General features: G+C 40.0%; 1 protein-coding gene across 2 annotated transcripts in view; it reads right to left on the bottom strand.

Annotated features, from left to right (window-relative positions):
• GADL1 (glutamate decarboxylase like 1) overlaps window positions 1–2,701 on the bottom strand; it is an 83,475-nt gene extending 80,774 nt beyond the window's left edge. The window contains exon 1 of one of the 2 annotated variants that reach the window (XM_032107557.1): window positions 2,616–2,701. In XM_032107557.1, the coding sequence (XP_031963448.1) occupies window positions 2,616–2,622 (7 nt within the window). In that variant the 5' untranslated portion in view covers window positions 2,623–2,701. Of the gene's footprint in view, window positions 1–2,296; window positions 2,473–2,615 lie in introns of those variants that run through there. The other variant, XM_032107564.1, reaches the window with a different exon arrangement.
• Window positions 2,702–13,074: the final 10,373 nt, after the last annotated feature.

Here is a 13,074-nt window from a genome sequence, read left to right as displayed (position 1 = left end):
CAGCAATTCAGAGGTTAAAAAGCAGCATACTGCACAAATTCTGGCTGCTCCCTTCCTCTTGTGATTGCCAGCTCTGACTCCGTTGTATTGATGAGCTAGCAACCTGCTTGAAACTCTGCTTAATACACTCAGACTTATGCCCCACAAGGAAACAGCTTATCTATTTTTTTTCTCCAAATACAGAATTTGCCAGGCTTTTTCCATGCCAAATCAACCTTGGAAAACCACCCTGATGCCAAATGAATGAAATATATATGCAATGAAGATCCCTTTCTGCAGCTAGGAGTAGGAATTTATAACTTGGCCTCCTCTCATTAATGGGATTTTGCTGTCTTTTGTGTGAATAGAAGCATGGCCAAAAAAAAAATACTGTTACTCATGCCTGCATAGTCATTAAGGCTTCCCTTGTGGACAGTGGTGATGTCTGAGAGAAATTAGGCTCAACTAGCAATCAGCAAGATGAAATTCAAGTGGTCACTTACAGATATATTGAGGGGGGTTAAAAAAGAAAAGGAAAAAAAAAAAAACAAAAAAAAAAACGAGGAAAAGAACCCAGAGCGTCACCCCTCAGAGTGCTCCCACTGTGCTCACCACAGCAGCTACTGCAAGTGTTAACTCTCTGCACATCCAAGTCTCCATTCCAACTGTGCCCACTTTGCCAGCTGCTCCAGCTGTGCAAAGGAAACACAATGCTAGTGCTGCAACAGGCAGGTGCCTTCAGTCTCTCTCCCAGATGCTTTACAATAAAACTTTAAAAGCTAAGAGCACAAAATATCAGTACTGAAAGGAGAACTGCACCCATCAGCCCAGAAGGTTTGGCTTTAACAATGGACTCACATTTGCTTATAAAAAAAAATAAAGAGAAGAGCTATTTCAGCAGGCAAAATTGTACAACCTCAAGAACCACAGAGCCAAATCTCTACAATAACTTGAGCTTATAGAGAAGGCTACAACACAGCCTAACTTCATTCACTATCCCACTTAAGTGAAGCTCATTCACCAGACAGAACCTAGCAGAAAACACAGCAAATCACCAAAGTAAAAGGAGAGTGGTCTGTGAGAGTAAAGAACTCCTCATGAGAGGGAAAGTGCAGAGAAATAACAGATGCTACTCATGAATAACGTAGAGGGACTAGAAAACCCACAGCAACAAGGGTGGAGATCACATTACCATTAGACACATTCTGTTTTACATTGGTTTGGGGAGGAAATTAGGAAGAAAATTAGAGCTTCTGGTAGTGTACAACAGGCAATATTAGAACAAGAACACTACAACCCACCTAAACCACGCAGATCTCAGTCTTGGTGACTGCTGGCAGCATATCTTTGGTGTTGTTTTGGCAGAGGATATAAATATAAGCTGCATCTGAGGCAAATGACTTTTGGAGCTGCTGCCACTCATACAGTACTTCCCCTGCTACTCACGTAGTACAGCTGTCCTTACAGTACAGCCTTAAACTACTATGGGCACCAGAACATATTTACTACACACCAGAACTATCATATAAATTTACAATGCTCATTCAACTTACATCAAATAAAGCAAAAGGGATCCACTGTTTGTAAAATATTAAGTTTCTGGAGTTTTCTTTCAAATATATGATTTTGTTCAGAGACTTTTTGAACAATATAGTGCTAATAATTTGGTTCACCCATGGATGTAAGAGGAGACTTCTCAACCTGGGAATAAAAGCTTTTTCACTGTTTAATCCATGTTTAGGGTAAAATATAAAAGACACTTATTTGGCCTCAAATCTTTTTTGACAGTTTTTATAAGAGATTCACAAGTTGAGATAAGTGAAGAAATTCTTATCAAGAATATTGATCTTGTGGGAGAGGGGGAGAGCCATCTGCAAACACTTTTACTATTTTCTGACTTAGCAATCAGCTTCCATTCACAAGACCAAGGACTTCCTTCTTTCTCAACCTTGCAAATTTAATCTCTGCATTTTCTAAGCTCCTCCAGCAGTGTCATTATTGTATTAGCCATAGTTCATCCACAGTCCCAACTTTCATAGGAATACAGCTATCTTTTCATTAATGCTGCAAGGTCTTCCTCTTCATGCGGGTAAAGAACTTGATAATGCATTTATAAAACAGGATTAACTTCTCCCTTACAGAAACCTTTTATTCCAAAGCAAATCACTATATTGTTATATATCACTATAATATTCTGATACCTGACCAAAAAAAATTAAGAAATTTAGTTTAAAGGTACCCCTCTTTAAAGATCACTTATTTCAACAAAAAATACTGTTCTTCAACGTTTCGATGACAACTGTTGCAAACTCTGTACCTTATTAAACCATCCTGGCTACGCTACTGCTGCACCGTAGCAAAAGGAGGTTACAGGTAGATCCCCAGCAGGCAGCCGTACACCTGGGCTGCGAACCGACCCTGCCTCCTTCCTCTTGCCCCGAGGCCCCTCTCCTCGCCAAGCCCGGGGATACCCGTGTTGGGGAGGCTGCAGGAGCCTCCGCAGGACGAGGAAAGGGTTACAAGCCCCGAGCGGGGCAGAGAGCGAGCCGCTTCCCTCCTCCCAGCCTCTCCCGAGCCCCTCCGCCCGCAGCGGGGACAGGAGAGGGACAAGGCGGCTGTGCCCCATCAGCGTTTACCCTCCATCCCGGCGTCGCTCTGGGACCGGAGAGCAGCGGGGGCCGCTCTCGCTGTGCCCTGGCCGCTGCCGCGCCCGCAGCCTCCGCGCCGCCGGGGCCGCTATAAATACCCTCGGCAGCGCCGGGCCGCCCCTCCCGCGGGGCAGGGCGACCCGCCACGGCTGCCGGCGGGGCCCCGGGCCGCGGTACAGCGCCATGCTCGGGGGCTTCGTGCCCGGGGGCTGCCTTCACTGCCAAATCGGGGGGTGGCAGTCGCTGCTCGTGATATCGGGTTTGTTTCGCTGCCTCTAAAGGCTGACCCGGCGCCTTAAAGCCCTCGTCGGGGCTGCGAGGCTCCCCTGCAGGCAGGCAGCCCTGAGAACGGCTCGTCCAGTTCCCTGCCAGCATCGCCGCCCACCGAGGGCAATTTTCACAGAATCACAGAAGATTCTGAGTTAGAAGGGACCCACAAGGACCATCAAGTCCAACTCTTAGCGCGGCCCAGGACGCCCCAAGAATCACACCATGCGCACAAGAGCATTGTCCAAACGCTTCTTGAACTCTGTCAGGCTTGGTGCTGTGACCACTTCCCTGGGGAGCCTGTTCCAATGCCCAACAACCCTCTGGGTGAAGAACCTTCTTCTAATATCCGACCTAAACCTCCCCTGGTACAGTCTCAGGCCATTCCCTCGGGTTCTGTCACTGGTCACCACACAGAAGAGATCAGTGCCTTCCCCTCTGCTTCCCCCCACGTGTAAACTGTAGACTGCAAGGAGGTCCTCCATCATTCCACTCTTCTCCAAGCTGAACAGACCAAGTTTTAAGGGATGAGTTGTGGCTGGCATCCCCGTTCCAGTTCGTCCCAGGACACCTGCCTCGTTCAGCACAACATAGGCCTTCTTAATTCTCATCCCTTTATTTCCTCCTAATTACCACATCTTAAAATAAATTTCCTCCCAATTACTATCTTTTAAAAGAAAAAGGTAAACAAGCTTTGTTTTTGAGTGCTGTTGTCACAGGAAGGTCTGGAAGTGTCCAAAAATTAACTTCCAATGCCCCCAAAATTTATGCCTTCCCTTAAAATTCAATCCTGATTAAAGTTTGACAAAGACGTTTGGAAGTAGTGAAATATTCACATGTGAATTAAACATTTATTCACATGTAGTATCCTAATTTTTCTTCTTTGCAGGGAAACAAATGTAGCCCTTTTGTAGCTTAACAGCGGATTCTACCAAGCCATTAATAACATGTACAATTGGAGAAGGTAATTTTGTAGCCCAATAGATATCCTACACTGGAAGAGATAAGTATTTGAACGGCATTGTGATAGATAAAAGTGGTTGATATCACTAAATTAAGAGTTCGTAGTTGCCTGGGAACAAGCAATTGTGGTCTGATTGTATTCATCATGGGTAAATGAAAGACAGCCCAAATCAAAACTATGTATTTCTGCTGCTTCAAAAGAGCTAATTTCCCTAAACTGAGAAAAACAGTAGGGACAGCTGAAAAGGAAAAACATAGTTGGTGTGAACGTCAAAAGAGGGGCTCTCATAAAGCCTCTATTAAATGGCCAGAAGACTATGACTTTGCAATCACAGAAGGCAGTAATTTTACCATAAAAACTCAAAGGTGGCAGTCATTAAGAAAATGGAAAACAAAGAGAAATTATTTTAATTACAGTTGCTATAAATTACAAGTGACAATATCAGAAATTGAAAAGTTCATAGACAAGATAAAATATCCATGGTTGTGATAGCTAAAGATAAACACAACGTAAAATATGTTAGGAACAAAACAAAACCCAGTGATGATACTGACCCATGTAGTAAATGCAGTTCATAAGAGTGGTTTTGTGCTGATGTGTTAGATGTTCTATAGGTACTTTTTTGCTGCAAAAGAAACAAGTAGATGGATCTCCAGGGGATTATAAAGAACTGCTCCAACCTGCTAGTAATTAAGAAAGATAAAAATAATGATTTGTTAAGTTCCAAAGGGGTGTTAATCTTATACCAGTAACGAAAAAGGAGAAAGTAAAATGAGAGGAAAATGCAGGCCAACATTGGTACCCTAAATAATAAAGGGAGTAACATTTAATTTTAAAATATTTTGAAGTAATTAATATAAATAATTCCAGTCTTTTTTATGAAGACCAGGTCTAATCAAACTTCTCTAGATTCATTCTTTGATGGGATTGCTTGTTTGGTTACACACATACTGATGGTTCAGATTTTAAGTCTGAAAGAAAATGTGGTACCCCATGATAACATTAAAGCAGATGTTAAATTGAGTAGGCCCTGCCTAAATAACTGATGACAAAAAGTAACTACAAGTAAAGGAACCTTCTTTGAATGGTTATGTTTCCCTGAAAATGACCCCAAAAGGAGAAAAATGGTAAAGGTACCAAGCAACCAAGTGAAGTAGTCTGAATTGAGTGGCAAACTGGACCTTGTCAAACAAAATACATCTACTTTAGCTAAATCCCTGTAATAAGCTTGAAGGATTGTAGGCATTGTGTACTGAGAGAGTGATGGCACTCATTGGAAAAGATTTAGGGGTTGTAGTCACCAACTCATCCTAAACACTGACTGTGACATTGCTAAAAGGAAGGATTAACACACATCAAGGGAGTAGAAAGTAGGGAACATCATTTTGTCTCTGGATATATCACCAGTAAGACCAATCTTGCATACTGTGTTCCTGCCCATGTTTTGAAAAAAAAGACGAAAAATAGTAGAGGGGGCAGATTAAAAGCTGAAAATGTGATTTGAGAGTTGAAGACAAATGCTGCTAAGTGAGACTTAAAGAGCACAATCTGTTTATCATATCAAAAAGATTGACTTGATTGCAGCATATAAGTACCTCGATGCAGAAAAAAATACTGGATTCTGAAGGGCTCTTTAATCTTGTGGAGAATGGCATAACAAGAAGCTGTGGTAGAAACTGAAGTCAGACAAATTCAAACATAGCTCAAATTTTTTCTTCTTAAGGTGACAACACATCACTGGAGCAGCTAATAAAGGCGCCAAGAAATTTTTAATGGTTTTAGATCCCTCGTCCATGGCAAGTTGCCTTTCTGGAAGACAGCTTTTTAGCCAAATGCAGGCTACTGCTCTCAGTGCTTGTATGTGTGTGAAATTTAATGACACAGAGGAGATCAGACCACATGACTAAATGGTCCTCTGTGTCTTATTTAATTTTTTCTTCTTATGTTAAGTAATTATAAGAAGGCGTGGCTACTGGTGAGCATCTGCTCAAGATGATACTCTTTGTCATCTGACTGCAATCAGTCTGAAAAGCATGACTACCCTGAGTGTGTAGGATTCTAAATTATTGCAGTACATAAGACATTCTTGGCAAGCAGAATATGAAATACCAAAAGACAATCAACATTAGTCACCTATTTCCATTTGCCAGTGCACTAAGCTGACAAGATTTCAATTCATTTGGGTCAAAAAGGAGCTCAGAAGGGCTTAAGGAAAAGCTGAAGGAAAGAGCAGAAGCATGAATCCATTAAAAACACTGGCCATCAGACTTAGATAACATGATAATTAAACAAAAACTTTGAAATGCTGGCAGGCAAACCAGACAACTAATTCAATATGCAATATTACACTAGTAAATATACATCAGTTTTAAATATTTATGAATTTCTTGCCCAGCTTGTGCATAAATGAATCAAGTTACCTCACCTGAAGCTATGATCCCCCATAATGAGCTGTGGTATGCAGTGAAGACTAAAAGGTTTGACACAACAAGTAATGCCTGCCTCTCTGAAAGCAGCCAGGACCACACAACTGAATTGTGCTGCACATAAACTATTGAGAACTGCATTTAAATATTAATGAACTAACATTCTTCTTAAATTGTTGTATTTGCCAGGATGTGAACTTGCATCTTTTCTCTTTTGCTTACCAAGTTGATATGGAAAAGTTACAACATATACCTGCTGATATTACATTACAAAGCTGAACAGCCTCAGTGGCCTTCCTGATCTCCTCACCAGTCCCCCTGCCTGAAGTTTATTCTCTGAGCACAAAACCTTTTCAACAAGTAAGGAACCTCCTCTAAACCATGCAGAACCTCAATGGCTGTAAACAAGAATTTAACACAGAAGAGTAGAATAACAATTCATTCCTTACTGAAGGAAGACAGAATTGTGTTGAATAGGGTAAGTTTATTTTGGAGATAACATGTAAATTTTTTTTCAAATCCACTACCCTAAATTTCAAAACAAGTGTTCTTTCCAAACAAAAAACCTAATTTATCCAAAAGAGGCTCAAAGATTTTGTAATATCTAATACTGGTATGCAAACACTAATGCCTCGTAATTGGTTCTGCCGTTTAGAAATTATTTAGAAAATTGCCAGCATCCTTAGATGGTCTTAAAGATGGAAGCTTTTAAAATTATCATATACTCTACAAATCTAACCTGGAAGGTGCATAGGGTCTCAGCTCTTCCTCTGTCTTTTCCCCAGAAGAAGAAGTGGGCTTCATTTTTAGAATGAAAAAGAATTCACAACTAAAAATGAAGTAAAAAGAAAAAAAGCTGCAGGATCCCTGAGCTAGCGAAAACCAGATCCAGATCCTGGGACATTATTAATTGAAGTGTTATGGTTACCTCCATTGGTGTCAGCATCACCTATGGAACTCAAACATTAGTAGTCTGGTGCAGGAAACTGAGACAGGGAAGAAAAAGCATTAAGGAGTTGAAGGGCATTCATTACCTTTTGGATGCCTAGAGGAATAATGTTGCTGTGCTGCTGGAGGCCAACCAAAGGTGAAGACGGATCATCCTATACAGTAAAGTGAAGAAGTAGTTAGGTTCTCAAGTTGCAGCATCTGATGCCTTCAAAGGAACAATATGACATTAGATGGCTGGCAAAACACATTGTTCAGAACGTCAAAGCCACAAAACATCAGCTGCTGAGGCTTGGACCCTAAAGGCATCAGCAAAGACAACAAAGCCAGCAGGAATTTGTGAATTTAAGCTGCAGTACAGGACACTTTCTGGAGATAATATTCTGCAAATCAGAGGTGAGCAAATGTCATTCCCTTGAGACACATGTTCACTTGGACAGCACATCTGCAGCTGCCCAGAGGTCACATATATAGTGAAGACTCTGGATGGAGGAGAGATGGGGAGCAGTTCACAAACAACAAGATCTCCTGGATCCTTATAAGGCAGAGCAAGGACATGACAAATGCCAGGACTCAGTGCTGTCCCTGCTGGTGTCAGAGGCAGGATGAGCAGGAAACAGCAGCCTGAAAGAGACAGAGGCACTGGAAGGACTTCTCACCACTCCACTGCAGGCCTAGGCTGGACATCCAGTTCAGGCCTGTGGCAACCTCATGCTGCTAGTTTTATCCCCACTTGCTGCTTAAATGGAAACTTACTCCACTTGCTGGCAAGTCTTTTGTCATTTCATAGACCCAGCTTATATAACCATGTTGTATATATAAATCTGTTAAATCACATCTGTTTTTTCTTGAAAACAAAAAAAAGTAGGGTAATCCAAATAAGTCTGTTTATAACCTTTCAAAACTGTTGTTCATTCAAGTCAATAATGAGAATTACAGATCTGACTGTTATTATTCCCATGTTTAATAAAAGCAGAGATGCAACATATATTATTAAACAGTAGACTGTCTAAGGTGCCTGATCCCAAAACTGTAACACTACTTTTGAACAGCTGGTATGTCTTGTACCTTGTCCTTTAATCACATCTTGGCAAACCATGTCATACCCCTTCTCTAATGCTCATCTTAGTGGGAGGTGAAATAATTTAAAACCTCATAGGAGGAGGAACCTCTCAGGATTTGGGAATCAGCATACTGTTTCACCCATCATGTTTTAATCAAATATTTTTCTGGAAAAGATATGTGTTCTAGGAAAGATCCTCATGATGAAATAATGCTTAACAAATCTCATTACTCAGGTTTATGGAGTTGCTTGCCCCTTCTGTAATTCAGAAGGATTCAATTGCTCCTGCAAATTAAAAATAGGATAAGCAACCAATTACAGCAAGGCTTCTGTTTACCATTTGAATCAGACAAAAGAGGGAACAGGCACAATAAAGAAATCATGTTCAAAAATTGCAACAAAAATGAGCATATTTAAAATCTAAGACCCTAATTCTATCTCAAGATCCCATTGATTAGAAAGAAAAAGTCTAGACAAGCTTCATTCTTATGGTTTACAATACCACCAAAATCTTTTGCTAGATATATAACCTGTATTTGTCTATTTCATTGTGTTCTAGACAGAGAAGCTTAGGGGAAAATGGCTAAAAAAAGCAAGATGTTTTCACCCTCATTATGTGTCTGTATTTGATTTATTTTAATAAAATATATAGATGTGCACATAGCTTTTGTCTTTCTATTTTTAATGCAAGAATCTTAACCTATTTTTAGCCAAGGGGATCACAGAGAGGGATAGAAAAAAATTAGAGAAACAGCAGATAGCACTCTACTGTGGTCACTGCAGCTAGTGTGGGCATGTATGAGCTATCTTTAAGGTAACAAAGCATCAAAAGTAATACAATGCTCAGGGCAAGCTGCAGACTCTTCCTCAAGGCTGGATATTTGGCCTGTGGCCCACTTGGAGCCACACGCTGCTGCAGCTGGAGTGCTTCCTTACACAGGAAGGTAGCAAATGATCATATGTGTTGGCTGAACAGATCAAAGAACAGTCCTTAGGTTATCTTGGAAGGTAGGAGATAAAATCCATGTATGAATATTATAAAAATTGAAGATGCAACTAGTAAAAAGACAGGGTTTCTCTCCTCAGTCAGCTACATCAATTAGATTTTCCCACAACATCTGTTTTCTTAATTTTTTTATAGATGCTGTTGAATTAGGTTTCACTAGATATTCGTGAGACAGTAAATTCTGAAAGGCACAAGAGTAGAGGCGATGAAGAGGAGAATGGGCAAACTCTCCATTTTGACGTTTTGAAGTGTCAAGAATCTTAAGAAAACCCTATATACCTAGTTTTTAATATAAAGTAACTTACGTGTTTTGCCACACCTAAAAAATTTAACCTTTGTGGTTTTCCAAAAAAATTAAAACTGGGAAATTTTGAGCAGGCTAAGTACATGGCACCCTGAAATACCTTTGCAGCAAAGGCTGTAATTTTCACACTAGCAACCCATAAAATAAAAGGCATGAGTATTGCTTCTAGAATCAAGATTTATGTCCTTTGTAACATGCAGGCCCCAGAAGGTAACACGAATCCAAGAAATGCACTCAAACAGGTCTAGCACTCCATCCAGCACAGCTCATTGTGTGGAACCATTTGGAAGCAGATACAGATACCAGAGCGTAAGAGAAACACATCTCCATTGTTGTCCAGAACATGTAACTGTGCTAAGGAGGGCTAGTGCTTCAGCTTCCCATCTGTTTAAACTTCAGGAAAGAATGAAGTTTATATCAATTCAAGAGAGATTTCACATTAATTCTTTCCTCTTGCAAAACAAAAGTCACGGACCACATAACATTTAAAAAGGATGCAAAGCAGCACGCGATTTCAGAACCACACTGAGCAATGTTATTTAGCAAAAAACTAGCCTGTGGGTTCTGCAAATTAAATTACTCCCAACACTCACTTCCATGGAAAATGTAGAATTCTGTGTACAAACAATGTACACCAAGCAGCATGAAACTGCGTTTGAGGACAAAATAAAAAGCCTCTTTGAGCCATCTTCAAACCTGATTTGACCTTGGACAATTTTACTGCAATGAGCACTATTTCTTCTCTTTGTGTGAACACCTGTTATGGATAAAGAAGTCTGAGGTAAAATGAAACTTCTGCATGCAGGGATTATAACAGTTGATGTCATGGCTGGGATACAAGAACTAGGAACAGACGAGAAGCAAGCAGCTGTCACCATCCCACACCCAGAACAAAGGGGTTTTTTAATGGTAGAATGTTTTAGATAATGTAAACACTGCATGTAGATTAGAGCACCGGTTTCAGTTAAGTGGCTTACTACTTTTCAGTCTTCTAGGAGAAATGGAGCAGCAATAGGGAAAGGCGTAACTTCAGCATATTATTAGCTATGTGAATCCAGCAGGCACTTTTGGCCTGTGTCTGCTCTCTCATACTAACTCAAGCAGAAGTTAAGTATTTCAATAGCCCTTTTTGTCTGAGTACACCCTATGATAAAAAGCACAGCTACACCAAACATGGTGATTGTGATAACTGAAAGTGGTTCTGATATCTAGGTCCCCATGCAGAAAGGGAAGCGACCACTTACTTCCAGTGGACACACGTTCAGCTGCAATTCGAGTCTGTCCTGCTGCTTCTGGTTTTCAGCCAGCTTTCATAACACTGAAATGTATCACTGGTGCAAATAGGAAGCATATGCAACAATCTGACCTTGCAAATTCAAGTTAAGACCAAGAAAGAGATGACTGGAAGCTGGACACTGTACAGTACATATCAGTAATATTTGAAAATCTTTTTTTTTTGGTTGTTATTTCTCCAGCAGCCTTTTTCTAGCAAAGAAAAAGGTTAGTTTATGACAAAGCATCTTTTCTGCCATCAAAGGAGATAAACAAGAAATAAAAGCACCTCTCAGGCCAAGAATTATGCTAAGCAGCTCACTCCTCTTAGCATTCTCAGCTCTTACATAACTTTAAAGGTCCCCTTTGTTAGGCTAAATAAAACAGCTTGCATGTAGCCAATATAGGGGACAGGAAGGTCAAAGTAACACCAGTATGTTGCTGAAAGTTAACTACTATACTCCTGAGAGGCCAAGGATCTGAACTCCCATCTCCGGCATCCAGAGTAGTGCCCTGCATGTGGAGTACACTTCACACTTTGAGTTTGGGAATGAGCCAGTGAGTTTAAATTATGACAGGGCAAAAAAGAAGTGGAAGTCCCAGCCCCTAACTAGGAGAAAAGCCAAATTCTTGTTGCTGAAACACTGCTATCCCTCTTTCTGCTTCTCAAGGACTCAGAAGACCACTTCCTCCAAAGAAAACACCATGTAAAGTGCCAGATATTTCTGCTGATGGAGCTGAGGTGAACCTAGGACAGGTTTACCTGAGGAAGGCACTGATATAAGATGTGACACTTAGTGAGTATAGCACAACTTTTATCCTGGACTGTATCCTTCTGACATGGATACCTTTGGAGACCTTCTGTAATATGACCATTATATAAATAAAAAAGAAACTGGAGGAACTGGAGGAACATTTCTTTCTAGGTAGAAATGGCAGTGTGTAAACATTAGAGAATAGAAAAATTTTTAATAAAAGGTTGTTTTGACTATTTTCAGCTACATTTCCACTTTGGCAAAGACACTCCCAGCTGAAGGGCTGAACTGGAGCCTGTGTGCTGTTATTTCTTTCACCATCAAATTATTTGGGAGCACTATTAGATACTAGGATTGTGTGAATTGGTTTCTTGGAAACAGCAATTCACACAGTGGTTTTGAGAAATTTTAGGAAGAAAAATAAAGAAAAACTTGGCTGAAAACCAACACTTGCAACTTGAGGGAAGAGTTTTAAAACCCTGGATCTTTTAGTTATGTAGACTCCTTCACGAGATGTGTGCTATTAAACTGCTCAGGTAGGAAGGAGTAATTATTCCAAATAATATTTTTCTTTATTTAACCATTTAGAACTGATTTTCTCTTGAGACATTATCCATTCAAACTTTAATGGCATTCTTTGCCAAGACATCTTTCTCTTGGGATCTCTCTGCATTTCACAGGTAAAAAAATGCCGACTGTGATTGCTCACTCAACCAGTTGTATTAAAAATAGTAAAGATGATAACACTGCACAGTCTTCTGTACTTGAAAAAATGGAAGAAAACAAAGACTTACTCTACAAGCACGTCACAAAGAATAGAGCCAAATGAGTCACAAAATACAGGGCCAGTCAGCAGTGAAATGGAAAGAAAGTAAAATGAACTTCCACCTTGTTTTAGAAAAGATTCTGGTAACATTTTACAAATAAACTGAACTATAGGGAATATCTGATAAATATATAAACTAAGATGTAATACACATACTATTAAGAATTAAATAAAGAGAAAATGTGTCATTTTAACATATTTTTTAGTACCTACTTACATAGAGCAGTACAGAGAAGTATATAACACATTTAGAGAGAAATACGCCATTAAATTGCATACTTCACAACCAACTATAGTACACTAAACCCAGGTACATTCCCTTCTGAATCATAACCGTCTTCAAACATTTAATGCCAAGGGCAACTTAAAACCAAAATACATAATTTTACATCCTCTGTGTTGCATCCTGCACATAAGAAACCCATTTTGAAAAGCTTGTCTAGATACACTTCCAGTATCAGTGTGGAAGTTCAGACACAGAAAAACTAGCACAACCACTGAAACAGATTCTCTTAACACTGGTATTTAAAAGTGTTAAATCTCTAGATTAGAACAGCACACTGCCTTTTAAAATAGAGCTTATATATACATATACATATACATATATTGACACAGA

Source organism: Corvus moneduloides, chromosome 1, assembly GCF_009650955.1.
Source record: "Corvus moneduloides isolate bCorMon1 chromosome 1, bCorMon1.pri, whole genome shotgun sequence".
Taxonomy (NCBI): domain Eukaryota; kingdom Metazoa; phylum Chordata; class Aves; order Passeriformes; family Corvidae; genus Corvus; species Corvus moneduloides.
This window is presented reverse-complemented; position numbering and strand designations above follow the sequence as displayed.